Raw genomic sequence first — 13966 nt, forward strand, 5'->3', positions numbered from 1 at the left:
GGGCTGGGTCGTAGCGCGCGCGCAATCCGCGGCGCGCGCCGTCTCTTGGGCAGCGAGGACGAGGCGAACCGTGCGGCCGTCGCGGAGCTTGAGCGGCGTGCGTTTCTCCATGATCGCAGCGACGCGGGTCTTCAGTAGGCTCCCCAGACGATCGAGACTCGATAACGATGGTCAATGTTACCCATGCCACAAAAAGATCAAAAGTTGACTTCGACCCATGACGATGGGCTGCCCACATAAGCGCAAGCAGCCACAGCCAATGCGCCGGCCCGCGCCGTAGACCCATGGCGCGCCTGAGCCTGTATCGCGTCGTCGCCGCGTTGGCCGCACTCGTGCTCGCGGCGCAGTGGTGGCCGCGGGCGCTGCCGGCGCCGCCGCCGGCGGGCCCCGCGGGGCCCGACGGCATCGTCCGCCTCCGGCGCGCGTCCGCGCCCGCGCGCCGCGCGCCGCGCGCCGCGCGGACGACCAACGGTACGCGCGGCTGCGGCCCGCCGCTCTTCGTCGTCCACTGGACGCACGTGCCCAAGGCCGGGGGCACGGCGTTCGCGCGAGTCGCGCGGCGCGCGGCGTGCGCGGCGAACCCGCGCCTCGCGGCGGACAACCCCTGCTGCGTCGACGACCTCTGCCTCGGGCCGACGTGCGAGTCGCCGGGCCGCTGCCCGCTGGTCATGGCCCAGGGCGTCCACACGGCCGCGATCGGCGTCCCGCGGCGGCGACGATTTTCGAGAGATTTTGACCGGGAAGACGAAGAGCAATCGTGACCGACATGCTTGGTAGGCCGCGATGCAGCGTTTGGCGACGACGGGCCGCTGCGGCTACGACTGGTTCTCCACGACGAGCTCCCTGCGGGCGGCTCTGGGCGAGGAGGCGCGGAGCGGCGAAGCGGCGCGGAACGCGTCGCTCGCGGCCTGGCCCCTCGCGTCGCGCGCGCGGTTCTACGGCGCCGCGGGCGTGCCTCTCGCGCGGCTCGACGCGGACGTCCGCGACTTCGCGCGGACGCACGACGGCCGGGGCTTGCTGGCGGCGGCGTCCGCCGCCGCGGAGCGCCCGCCCTGCGGCGGCGACGCCGCGCGGGGCGCGCACTCGCTGACCGTCGTGCGCCACCCCTTCGCGCGCGCGGTCTCCGCGTTCTACTACCGGGGCCACAGCCCGAACTACGACGTCTTCGACCTGCGGCCGGGCCTCTGGGTGCGGCCCTGGATCAAAAGGGCCGACGTGAACCTGCGCGAGTACCTGGCGCTGCCCGAGTACGCGAACGTGCTCACGAAGATGTTCGGCGCGACGTGCCCCCGCGACGCGACCTGCGCGGAGAGCGAGTCCTGCGGCTGCAGCCGCACGCAGCGGTGCCACGCCTACCGCAACGCGTCCCTGGGCGAGGCGCACGTCGCCGCGGCGGTCGCGAACCTGCGCGCGCACCGCGCGTTCGGCGTCCAGGAGGCGTTCAACGCGTCCGCGCGGCTCGCGGGCGCGGCCTTCGGCTTCGCCGTCGAGAGCCGCGACCTGCGGCCGGACCGCCCGTCGGCGGCGCTCGCGGGCCGGTGCAGCCCGTCGCGCGTCATGCGCTCGGACCCGGCCGCGTGCCGCGCGGCGTTCGCGGGCCACGCGCTCGACGTCCGCGTCTTCGAGGCCGCGCACCGCGAGTTCTGCGGCCGCCTCGAGGCCGCGGGGCTGCGGCCGGCCGCGGACGCGGAGCTCGCGCGCGCGGGCCTCTGCGGCGAACTGCGCCACGACGACGCGGACGCGGTCTGCGGGCCCCTCGAGGCGCCCGCGGCGCTCGCGCGGCTCGAGGAGCTGCGGAGGCCCTGCCGCAAGGACGGCGCGTGGTGGGCGCTGAAGCACGGGTTCCACAGTACCGCGTGAAGTGCCGCCGTCGCGAAGGCCGGGCATTAACTTGGGGTTACGCGCGTCGCGTCCCGACCGGCCCGCCTCACTCGTCGTCGTCGTCGTCCATGTTGAGCATCTGGTCGATCATGTCGTCGGCGGCGGCCTCCTCGGCCTCCGGGTCCCAGTCCGGGTCCTCCTCGCGGAGCGCCGCCTGCTCGTGGAGCTTCTCGAGGTCCTCCTTCGCCTCCTTCTCCTTGGCCTCCTCCTCCTCCTCCATGGCGAGCTCCTCGAAGGAGGGCCGCTTGACGAGGTCGATGTCGTCCTTGTCCTGCTGGGCCATGTCCGTGATGAGCTTGCCGTCGTAGAGGTCGGCGATGAACTCCTGCTGCGCTTCGACGAAGGCGTCGAAGTCCGTGGGCTGGTTGTAGGCCCAGGCGAAGAAGGAGAAGGACGCCATGAGGAGCGCCGCGCGGTAGTAGCGCTGGTTCGCCGCGCCGTGGTCGAAGGAGTAGCCCGGCTTGAACGAGTCGACGAACGTGAGCGACTCGTCGAAGAGGTTCGGGAGGATCCAGAAGTCGTAGCCGACGATCCAGAAGTTGAGGAAGAGGACCATGCGGACCGTGCAGAAGACGCACATGAAGAGGAGGAAGGTCACGGAGCAGTACCAGAGGTAGACCTTGAGGAAGTGGGGCCAGATGGGGAAGCACGTACACACCAACATGCCGACGATGAGCGCGCCCGTCATGAAGTTGGAGAAGCCCTTGGAGCCCTCGAAGTCCCAGACGTAGTAGTCGCGGGGCTCCCAGACCTGGCGCGGCTCCCACTCGAGCTGGCCCTTGCCCGTGCGCTGCGCCCGGTGCACGTAGCCCGCGCTCATCATCGCCGCGCAGATCTGCTTCGCCTCCTCGGCCGACGCCGGCGCGTAGGGCCGCGGGTCCTTCTTCTTCTTCTTCTTCGCCTCGTCGTCGTCGAGGGTGCCCAAAAGGCAGTTGACCAGCTTCTCGCCCCGGAAGTACTCGACGCGCCGGTCCGTGTCGTGGGCGTTGCGCAGGCGCTCGATGCCGCTGCGCACGGGCACGCCCTTGGAGCTCCGGCAGAACGCTGCGACCTTCTCCAGGCCCTTCTCGCTCTCCCAGAGCTTCTCCGCGGGGGCCATGGCTCGCGAACGCGACGAACGCGACGGACGACGAGGTGAGTCGCACAGGTCGCCAAGCCGAGCTCTCTTCAACTCGCCGCGCCTCTCACTGCAACATGCGCCGTCCGCTGGACGCGTCCCGGCGTCCGACGTCGACGCGGAGCGCAGTGAGCGCGCGTGCTGGTGGTCACCTTACGACGATGCTCAGTCAACTGCCATATATCTGACGTGTCGCGGCCGCCGCCGCGCGCGGCCCGTGGCGCCCCGCGGCGAACGCCGGCAGCAACGCCTTCGCTCGGCGAGCGTGCGGTATCAAATGCACGCTGCCACAAGACATAGAGCGCGCGGCGTTATCGAATCGCGCGCGGAAAAACCTCGGCGAAGGCGCGCGGGCGCGCCCTAGGACTCGGCCTCGGCCGCCTCGCGCGCGCGGACGCGCTCGGCCTCCTCGACGTCCGCCGGGTGGACACTGTGCTCCGGCGCGAGCTTGATCGTGAGCTCGTCGCCGCTGCGCACGTTGGCGCCGATGATCGCGTCGGGCGCGAGAATCGCCGCCTCCCGGTCGACGATGAGCCGGCACTTGGCGATGTCGATGGGGTCGTCGTCGTTGGACTCGTTGAACTTCTTCACGTAGTGCTTCATGATCTTGCTGCAGGGCTTCTTGCTCCAGGAGTCGGGCAGCGTCATCTTGATGACGAACTTGCGCTTGTCCTCGTTGTACTTGTCCTCGTCGAATTTGAGCGTCACGGACGTCATCGCTAGGCGCTCCCACCGGCGGCGGGCGGCGGGCGGACCGCGGCGGCGAGCGGCGCGGCGACCGAGGCGGCGGCGCGGGCGGCGAGGCTGGCGCGCGGCGCGAGAGAAGTCGACTAGCTCTACCACTGGATGAGCTGTGCGGCCAGCGCTCGCTTCGCTCGCTTCGGGTCGACTGGCACCTGTAGGCAGCCGCGCGGCTGCGGCATGACTTGCGGCATGCGCAGGCCTCGCGCGCCGGCATCGAGGCCTTCCGCCGGCCGGCGGGCGCCGCGACGCATGAGCGCGAGCCTGCATCCGCCGTCCGCGCCATGCTTACCACGGCGCGTCGCGCGTTTCCTTGGGCGGCACGAGGCGCTCGAAGTCCGGCAGCGCCGCGAAGCCGAGCGCGAACGCCGGCGACGCCGGCTCGAGGACGCCGTTCGCGACGTCGGCGAAGAGCGGGTCCGCGACGCGCGAGCGCCGGTCCCCGCCGGCCCAGCGAAACGGCGGCGCGTCGTCGCGGCCGCCCGGCGCGGACGCGTTGCCCCTTCGCCACGCCGCGAGCGTCCCGTTCGCCGGGAAGAGCGCGCGCGCGGCGACGTCCGCGACCGGCGACCAGAAGAGGTTGCGGTCGGAGTCGACGCGGCCGGGGATCATGGTGCACTCGCGCGTGTTCGGCGGGCCCGGCAGCGCGATCGCGGACGAGCCGGCGTCGGGCAGGTAGAAGACGTTCGCGCGGAGCGTCGTCCCCGGCCAGGCGACGCGCGCCGCGTCGCCGGAGTAGCACGCCGAGAGCTCGACGGCGGCCGTCTTCGGCGCGAGGACGACGTTGTTGAAAAAGGACACGTTGCCCCCGCCGTTGACGATGAGCGCGCCCTTGCTGCTCCCGTCCAGGACGTTGCCGTAGATGGTCGCGCCGGCGTAGTTGCCGTCGAGGTAGATGGACCACGCGAGGCCCCGGCAGCCCCGCGTCGCGTCCGCGGCGCTCCCGCGGCAGACGTCGCGGCCGTCCGTCGACGAGCTGCCCAGCACGCGCGAGACCTTGTTGTAGCGGATGACGTTGTGCAGGTCGAAGCCCACGGGCGCCGGGTCCTGGGAGCCGAGCAGCTCGATGGCGCCCGTGTCCGTCGTCTCCGTGCTCGCGAGGTCGACGACGTTGTGCTCGAAGACGTTGGACCGCGACCAGCGGCCGCCGGCGACGGACAGGTTGTAGAACGTGTCGGCCTGGAGCGCGTAGCGCGGCACGACGGAGATGCGGTTGTGGCCCACGTAGGTCTCCGACGCGCTCCGGAGGCCCACGGCCGCGGCGTGGATGAGCGTGCGCCCGAGGCGCTCGAAGACGCACCAGCGCACGTCGCCGCGCGACGGCGGCCGGTTCAGGGCCGTCGTCGCGTCGTCGACGCCGTAGAAGAGGACGCCGCCCTGGCCGAGGTCGGCGAAGGTCGACGCCGCCACCGTCACGTCCCTCGACGCGTTGCCGACGACGACGCCGTAGCCCGAGAGCCCCGCGGCGAAGCGGCACGCGTCCACGGCGACGCCCGTCGCGTTGTTCACGCGGACTGCGCCGTCGGACGGCTGCGCCGCGGGGCCCGTCCAGGTCCCGACGGCGAAGTAGTCCGCGTCGCGGAACGTGAGGTCGCGGACCGTGACGTTCGCGACGTCCTCGACGAGGACGACGGACCCGCGGAGGGGCGCGACGGCCGGCAGCGAGCCGTCCAGCAGCGCCGCGCGCTCCGCGGCGTCGACGGGGTTGTAGGACACGGTCCGCGCCTCGGCGTCGAAGTAGAACTGGCCCGCGCCGACGGAGTCGCGGACGTTCTCGAGCCAGTAGCGCTGGTGCAGGTGGAGCCCCCGCGACAGCGGCAGCTCGATCTCGCCGGACGCGTGGGACAGGATGGGCACGATCTGGTTGAGCACGTCGGCCTCGCCCGTGCCGAAGATGTTCGCCCAGGCGCCCGCCAGGTCGCCGGGCGCGCCGTCGGGCAGCCCGACGCGGCACGTCGGCGTGGGCAGCGCGGGCGACTTCCCGGGGCACATGATGCCGTCGCACCAGACGCAGGACTCGTCGGCGGCGTCGTCGACGAAGAGCCAGCCCGTCGCGTAGTCGCCGTCGACGCGCTGCGGGTAGCGCGACCGCTCGCGGCGGTCCGGGCCGACCCGCAGCGACTTGACCTCGGGAAACGCGGACGCGTCCGCGACGAGCAGGCCGCCCGCGGACGCCTCGAAAGCCAGGGGCCGCCCGCCGGAGACGAGCGCGCCGCCCTCCCAGACGCTGTGCGAGGGCAGCCGCACGTGCGTCGCGTAGCAGGTGCCCCGGGCCTCGACGGCGCCGCCCCGCGCCGCCGCCGCCGCCGCCTCTTCGAGGGTCGCGAAGGGGTCCGCCGCACTGCCCGCGCCCGTGCCGGCGCGGTCGCAGTCCACGAACCAGCGCGCCCCGGACGCGACGCGGGCGAGAGCGAGGAAGGTGGCGAGATGAAAGACCATTCCACGGGCGAGAGCGAGGAAGGTGGCGAGAGGGAGGGCCATCGCAGCGCGCGCTTTACAATCTTCTTCAACTTTCTTCTTTTTGTTCTCGATCACGGTATGGTGCGAGCGCGCGGCGCCTGGCTGCTCGCTGGCCTGCTCGGGCGAGTTTACGCGGGCAATCCCATCATGCTGCCGTCGCTCGGCATCGCGGACCCGCACGCCCACGTCTGGCCCGGCGATCCCGACACGGTCTTCGTCTACGCCACGCACGACTGCAGCCCGAGCGGGCGAGGGAACTGCACCGCATCCCGGGGTCTCGGGTTTCGCATGGACGACTGGTGCGTGCCCCCCTCCCGGGAGTCCTGCGTTGAGAGTCGCATGCAGGTGGGTCTGGTCGACGACGGACCTCCTGAACTGGACGCTCGAGGCCACGGTCTCGCCGAGCGTCGTCTCCTGGGAGACGAACGACACGGCGCGGGAGTGCTGGGCCACCGACGCGGCCCAGAGGGACGACGGCGAGACCTTCTTCTACCTCTCCGTGGGGTGCGTCGCGCCCGCTCCCTGGATCGACGCGACGTCTCCCCGTAGGCCCAAGCAGATCGGCGTCGTGAGCGGCCCGACGGCGCGCGGCCCCTTTTCGGACCCCATCGGCAAGGCGCTCGTGCCCGAGGGCCTCGTGCCGTCCTACTCGCGGGACCCCTGCGTCTTCCGCGAGGGCGACGACTACTACCTCATCTGGGGCACGTTCTCCTATTACGTCGCGAAGCTCGACGGCTCCCTCGCCGCGCTCGCGGAGGCGCCCCGGCCCGTCGTCATACGGAACCAGGAGCACCGCGACGACAAGCCCTTCGTGCACCGGGCGAACGGGCTCTACTACCTGAGCTGGGGCTGCTTCTACGCCGTGTCGAACAGCTCCGTCTACGGGCCCTACGACTACGTCGGGTCCTTCGCACAGGGCAGCAAAAGAGAGCGAAATTCCCAACTTCAAAGGCTCCGATCTCGGCCGTGTTCCACTCGTTTCGGCTGATTTTTGGACGAGCGATCATCTCTCGGAACGGTCTCGAAGCGTGGATGCTTTTTTCTGGAACGCGTGCGCGCGGAACACTCATGTTGAAGCGACGTTGAATCACTCTTTTGCTGCCCAGGTCCTTCATCGACGCGGCGACGCTCGAGAACACGTCCTTCGCGTCCGGCGGCGGCACCGCGGACCGCCACGGGAGCTTCTTCGCCTTCCACAACCAGACCTACTTCGCCTGCAACGACCGGAGCCACGGCGGCGGCTCGGGCTACCGCAACACGATCGTCAACTACGTGCACTACGCCGCGAACGGCTCCATCGCGCCCCTCCGCATCGACGAGGTCGGCGTCGGCGCCTTCGACGTCGCGGCGTCGCCGCGCGTCGAGGCCGAGAACTACTTCTCCGCGTCCGGCGCCGCGGCGAAGCGCGAGACGGCGGCCGGCTTCGCCGTGGACGTCGGGCCGGGCGCGGCGCTCGCGTACAACGCGGTCCGCAACGTGCCCCCGGGCGCGACGCTGCGGCTCGTCGGCGCGGGCGACGCGGTCTTCGAGGTGGCGGCGGACGGCGCCGAAATCGGCACGTGCGGCGTCGGCGCGCCGTGCGGTCCGCTCCCGGCCGGCGACGTGGCCGTGCTCTACGTCACCGCGGTCCGCGGGGCCGGGACGCTGGACGCGCTCGAAATTATTTAAGCCGCCGCGGGGGTGAGGACGTGGGTCGCGAGGGAGAGCGCGAGGAAGAGGAAAGCGACGAGGGCGAAGTCCCGGGCCTGGAACGCGGCGAAGGGGCAGCCGCCGCCGCCGGTCCCGGCCCGGACGAGCTTCGCGTCGTCCGCGGGCGCGCCCGTGAAGGGGCAGACGTTGCCGTATTTCGCCGCGAGGGCCGCGCCGCCCTCGCGGGCGAGGAAGGGGCACTGGGGGGGCGAGTCGGGCGCCCTCTTCGCCGGCGCGCGCGCGTGCGCCTTCTCGGCCGCGTCGGCGCCCAGCAGCGCGACGTCGAGCTCCTTGAGCAGCGCCGTGTTGCGCCGGAAGGCGTCGACGGCCTCGGCGACGACGGCGTCCGGGTCGGCGACGTCCAGGTCGTCTAAGACCGTGCGGTAGGCGTCCTTGAAGCGCCGGAGCTTGGTAGGTTTCCCGATCCGCGGAAAGTCGTAGAACGCGACGCCCTCGCCCGCGTCGAGCGTCGTGCCGGACGCGGGCGCGAGGCCGTAGGCGCGGACGACGGCGCGCCGCAGGATCTGGCCGCCGCTCAGGTCGCCGAGGTAGCGCGTGTAGAGGTGCGCGACGAGCGCCTCGGCGCCCGCGGCCGTCGTCTTCGAACCGTCGCCGAGCAACTCGAGGTGGGCGACGTAGCTATTCGTCGCCGGGGACCGCAGGGCGAAGGCCTCGGCGCGGCCGACGAGCGCCGCGTCCCGCCGCCGGTAGTAGGCCAGGTCCGCGTCGAGCGCCGCGGCGCGCCGCAGCGCGTCCGCGCGGCCCTCGGACACGGCCCGCACGGGGCCCGCGTCCGACCGCGCGTCGGCCGCGGCCTCCAGCGCGCCGTAGATGCGCCGCAGGGCGGCGACGAGGCAGACGTAGCCCTCCAACGGGGCCTTGCCGCCCAGCAGGAGCTGCACGAACGCGACGTTCTCCGCCTCCGCGTGCGCGGCCTCCGTCCCGCGCTTGAGCCGGTCCGCGAGGCCGACGCAGGGCGCGCGATGCGTCTCCGGCGCCTTCCCGGCGAGCGCCGCGGCCCACCAGCCGACGAACTCGCCCACGAGGGCCTCCGTCTCCTCGCCGTCGGACGCGAAGAACACGTTCTCGCCGGAGTCGGACCGGCCGCGCGTCCGGCGCACGACGACCTCGATGAGGCCCGCCGTGTCGCTCGCCGGGTCCGTGTGGCTCAGGGGCATGGTCTCCAGCGTCTCCTTGAGGGCCGTCGACGTCGTCGCGGCGCTGAAGGGGCACCCGCCGGCGAAGGCCGGGCACCGGTCCCTGGCCGCGCGCATGAGCATGCCGTCGGCGCCCGCCACGGGGCAGGCCGAGGACGCGCCCGCGTCGTCGGCCGACCGGGGCATGGCGTCGGGGGCGACCTTGGGCGATTTCGACGGGGAGCTGAGTGACGGCATCGCACGCTCGCTCTCGTGTCACATCCGCCAGGCGCACGAGCGGAGCGGACTTTGTCACGAGCGGCGCCGACCTTGTCGTGGTCTTGCACCCACCGGGAGCCATGTCGGGAGAGCATGGGCAGCTTCTCGGGGGCCTTCCGGCCCCTGTAAGACGCTCGTTGTTGGCCGTCCTCGTCGTCGCCGTCGCCGTCGCGTCGGATGCCTGCGACGCCAGCGTGGGCGACGCCGCGGCGCTCGCCGCGGCGGTGAAGCGCGCCGGTTCGGACGCCTGCGTGGGGCGGATGAACGTCGTGGCCGTGACGGCGGACATCGCGCTCGCGGCGCCGGTCCTCATCTGGGCCAACGCGTCCGTGTCGCTGGTCGGCCCGCACACGATCTCCGGCGCCGGCGACCACGGCCTCTTAGTGAACCAGGGCGGGTGGCTCGCGCTGTCGGGGCTGCGGCTCACGGACGGCAACGCGACGGACGGGGGCTGCGTCAGTGCGAGCGGGCTCTCGCTCGCCGTGTCCGACGTGTCGTTCGAACGCTGCGCGGCGGGGCGAATGGGCGGCGCCATCTATGCGGTTGCTCAATATCTGACGCTGCGGAACGTGACCTTTTCGCGAACGTCCGCCGGCGGCCCCACCACTAAGTGGAAGGCATCCGGCGGCGCCGTCTTCATAGGGTCAGGATATCCAGATCCCATCTTCCCAAGGACTCTCGTCGTCGACTGCACTTTCGAGGAAACCACCGCGGCGAGCCCCGGCATCGAGACTATGGACTCGAGAGGCGGCGCAATTTCAGTATTTGCGGGCGAGGCGACGATCGTCGCCAGCACGTTCGTAGGGACGCGGAGCTCGGTCGCCGGCGGAGCCCTCAGCTGCGAATACGCGAATTGCAGCGTCTCGCGCTCGCTCTTCCGATCGACGAGCGCGGTACGAGGCGGCGCCGTCGCGTTCGTCGGCCGCGCGCCTGCCCCCGATGGTTGGGGGCGGTCGCTCGTGATCGAGGACACGGTCTTCGAAGGCACCGTCTCGAACTACTCCGGCGGCGCGGTCTGGGTGTTCGGGGGCAAAGTGGCGGCCGTCGGCGTGACCTTCGACCGGTGCGTCGCGGTGGTCGGCGGCGCCGTCCACCTCCAAAACTTTGAATGCGAGGAGGGCGTGCCGTGCTTCGAGAGCGACCTCGACCTGCGGCGCTGCACATTCTCTTCCTGTCGGGCGACGGCCGGCGACGGCGGCGGCGTTAACGTGGTGAGCGCAGGCCGCGTGACCCTCGGGCCGGGCCTCGTCTTCCGGGGCAACGTCGCAGAAACGGGCGGCGGCGGCGGCGCGTACCTCCGCAACATCTCCGGGTCCCTCGTCGTCCGCGACGCGGTCTTTGCGGAGAACCGGTGCCGCTCGCGCGGCGGCGGCCTCTTCGTCGAATTCCAAGCGCCAAAGCCGCGCGTCGAGTGCGCGCGCTGCCCGGTCGAGATGGCGAGACAGCCCTGCGCGTACGCGAAGAACGGCACTTGGCGGAGCTGGTACCGGAGCAGCGACGTCGCCACCGTCGTGGGGTCGACCTTCGTCGGCAACGAGGCCAACTTCTCCGCCGGCGGGCTCGGCGTGACCGGCGGCGTCCGCATGACCCTCAAGGATACGTCGTTCCATCGCAACTCCGCGCGGATCAGCGTCCTGCGGCCGTGACGCTTTTCGAGAGCTTTTGACCAGGAAAACAAAAGAGCACTCGTCACCGGTAGGCGCACATGCTCGGTGGAGGCCTCATGGTCGGCGTGGGCGACGGGAAGACGGCCGTGAATCTCACGACGGCGCGCGCCACCTTTGAGGACAACTCGGCGCTCCTCGGCGCCAGCTTCTACTCGGAGACGGGGTTGACCGCGAGCTTCCGCGATCGCACGACCTTTTCGCATACGACGGGTATCTTCGTCACGTCGCTGTACGTGTGGATGGGCAACATCATCAACCTGGACGCGACGTCGGGCGTGCGCTGCGCCGTCGGCACGACCATCGCGTCGCAGTTCGTGGTCCCGGCGCCCTTCAATTTCACGCCGTTCGTCTTCTGGTCCAACAGCGAGCTTTGCCCCGACGTGAAGGAGAACGCGATCGGGAGCCTCTACCCGCCGTTCCTCGTCCGGACCCTGTCCGTCGGCTGCGAGCCCTGCCCGCGCGACTCGTACACGCTTGGCGCCGGGTCGTGGCTGGGCACGGAGAGACGCGACGCGGCCTGCCTGCCCTGCCCCTACGGCGCGACGTGCGAGGCGGGCGGAAGCGGCGTCGTCGCCAAGCCCGGCTACAAGGGCGAGGTAGCGGGCTCCGAGGGCGAGATCGGCGCCCCCGTCGTCGCCTTCGAGCGGTGCCCGGACGGCTACTGCTGCGGCGACGGCCGCGCGCCGTGCGCCGCCTTCGACAGCTGCGCGGAGCACCGCGAGGGCCCGCTCTGCGGCTCCTGCGCGCCGGGCTCGTCCGCGGCCCTGTTCACGGACGCGTGCCGCGACGACGGCGCCTGCGGCACGGCGGGCGGGCTCGCCCAGGTCTCCGTCTTGGTCCTGGCCGCGGCGGCGGCCTACGCGATCTACCTCTACTACCTCCCGGGCTCCTACGCGTCCGACATGAGCCTGTGCGTCTACTTTTGGCAGAACTGCTTCGTCGTGTTGCAGACGGGCGGCTCGCTCGACCGCCTCTCGGCCGACGCCGCGGGCGTCGCGCGCGCCGTCGGCGACGTCGCGCGGGTCCGGCTGTCCCTCGGCGGGTCGCGCGGCTACTGCCTCTACGCGGGCGCGACGACCGTCGCCATGATCGGGCTCAACTTCGTCATGCCCGTCGCGGTCCTCCTCGCGACGCTCCTGCTCCACACCGTCGCGCGCGCCGGCGGCCGGCGCGCCGCGCGCCGCGACGGCGCGCTCGACGAGGCGCTCCTCGGCGGCGGCGCCGCGGCCGCCGCGCCGCGGCTCGCGACGGCGCTCGTGAACCTCGGCTTCCTGCTGCTCTCGACCTTTTTCAGCACCATGACGGCGCTGCTCGGCTGCGTGGGCGTCAAGGGGCTCGAGGGCGCGCGGCTCTTCGTCCAGGCCGACATCGCGTGCTACCGCCCCTGGCAGGCGCCGCTCTTCGTCGTCGCGGTGCTCGTCGGCGGCGCCTTCGCCGCGCCGCTGGCCGCGCTGTGCCTCGGCCGCGGCGCCGCGGTCGACCGCCGGCTCGAGGCGGTCGGCGGCCGGGCCTGGACCTTTTCGCGCGACGTCATGGCCGAGCCCTTCGAGCGGCGCCACGCGGCGTGGGGGAGCGCCATCGGCGCGCAGATCCTCGCGTTCGCGTGCCTCGCCGCCCAGCCCTGGGCCGCGACCGTCCGCGTGCTCTTCATGCTCTCCGTCTCCGTCGCCGCCGCGCTCGCGCACTCGCACGCCATGCCCTTCAAGAGCGCGGACACGAACTACCTCCAGGGCGCGCTCCTGACCGCGCTGCCCGTCTTCTGCGCGCTGCAGCTCCCCTGGAGCGTGACGTCGACGATCAACGCGCCCGTCGGGCGGGACGACAAGCTCCCCGTCATCGCGAACCGCTGCGCGAAGTGCTCCCTGGCGATCCTCGCGCTGCCCTGCGCGTGGGCCGCCGCGATGGTCTACCAGCAGCGCCACGTCTGGGACGACGTGGCGGCGCGGGCCGGCCGCGCGTCGAATTGGCTCCGGCGGCGCGTGCGGCGCCGCCCGCGGGCCGACGCTTCGGAGATTCGAATAAATTAGCGAGGCCTCTGCGGAAATCTCCGACGCACGCGAGTGCAAGACCCCCCCCCAAACCGCGACGTGAGCGAAGCAAATTAAGAGAGCGCGGGGGCGGCGCCGCGCGACAGTCTGAATACTTGCAGCAGAGACGCAAAAGAAAGTCGCATCGAGGACGGAAGCGGATGCGCGGGACGAGAGAAGGAGCGAACGAGGCGTCGCCGGTGATGCTCGTCCGCGGGGTGATGAAGTCGCCGCTCAGCAGTTCGTGAGCCGGCCCTTCTCGCCGCCGGAGCCGTTGCAGTCGCACAACGAAAAGCACTCGTCCTGCGAGTCGGCGGTGCCCCAGAGCGTGCGGGTCGTGCCGGACGACGGGCACCGGGGGAAGCAGTCCATCGTCTCCGGGGGCGTGCCGTGCTGCCCCGTATTGTAGTCGTCCCAGAGGCAATACTCGGCCGTGCCGGGGCCGATGCTCGTGGACATGCAGCTCTGGCAGCGGCTCAGGCACTGCGGGTCGTCGTCGACGGCCGCGGCGCGCGCGCCGTCGGGGAGCGGGTAGTGGTCGCACGCGGACGCGTCGCTGCCGTCGACGAAGAAGTTGAACGTGTTCCAGGTCGCGCAGCCCAGGTCCCAGGCGCTCCCCGCGTGCGCGGCGGCGTACTTGACCGTCGCCGCCACGGGCGCCGCGACGGCGGGCCCCGCGACCTGCGCCCACGCGTCGAAGTCCCGGAGCGCGGAGGCCGCGGGCGCGTGGCGGTGCGCCGACGGCCAGTAGCCGTCGGGCAGGAGGTCCACCCCGGCGACGACGGCGCCGCGCACGGCGGCGTCGCGGTAGTAGGCCGCGAGGATCGCCTCGTGGGACCGCAGGGCCGCGAACGCCTCCGGGAGGTCCGTGCGGTTCGCCGCCGCGGCGCGGAACCTACGCCGCGCGTCGGTCGCGACGGTCCGTCGCGGTCCCGGTCGCCGGCTCTCGAACGCCGCCGCGGATGCGGG

The 13966-nt window shown here is 72.1% G+C and overlaps 2 protein-coding genes across 2 annotated transcripts; both read left to right on the plus strand.

Moving 5' to 3' along the window:
• Positions 1–284: 284 nt before the first annotated feature.
• Positions 285–1860, plus strand: AURANDRAFT_60930 (hypothetical protein; the record flags this gene model as incomplete). Its single annotated transcript, XM_009034221.1, has 2 exons — positions 285–701; positions 778–1860. 2 exons carry the CDS (start codon positions 285–287, stop codon positions 1858–1860), a joined length of 1500 nt encoding a protein of 499 aa, XP_009032469.1.
• A 4417-nt stretch (positions 1861–6277) lies between these two features.
• Positions 6278–12997, plus strand: AURANDRAFT_60931 (hypothetical protein; the record flags this gene model as incomplete). The annotated part of the gene is made up of 7 exons (XM_009034222.1): positions 6278–6498; positions 6545–6703; positions 6749–7102; positions 7306–7825; positions 9405–9872; positions 10272–10934; positions 11003–12997. 7 exons carry the CDS (start codon positions 6278–6280, stop codon positions 12995–12997), a joined length of 4380 nt encoding a protein of 1459 aa, XP_009032470.1.
• Between the last annotated feature and the right edge of the window lie 969 nt (positions 12998–13966).

The sequence above is a fragment of the Aureococcus anophagefferens genome (genome assembly GCF_000186865.1).
Source record: "Aureococcus anophagefferens unplaced genomic scaffold AURANscaffold_1, whole genome shotgun sequence".
In the NCBI taxonomy this organism is placed as follows: Eukaryota; class Pelagophyceae; order Pelagomonadales; family Pelagomonadaceae; genus Aureococcus; species Aureococcus anophagefferens.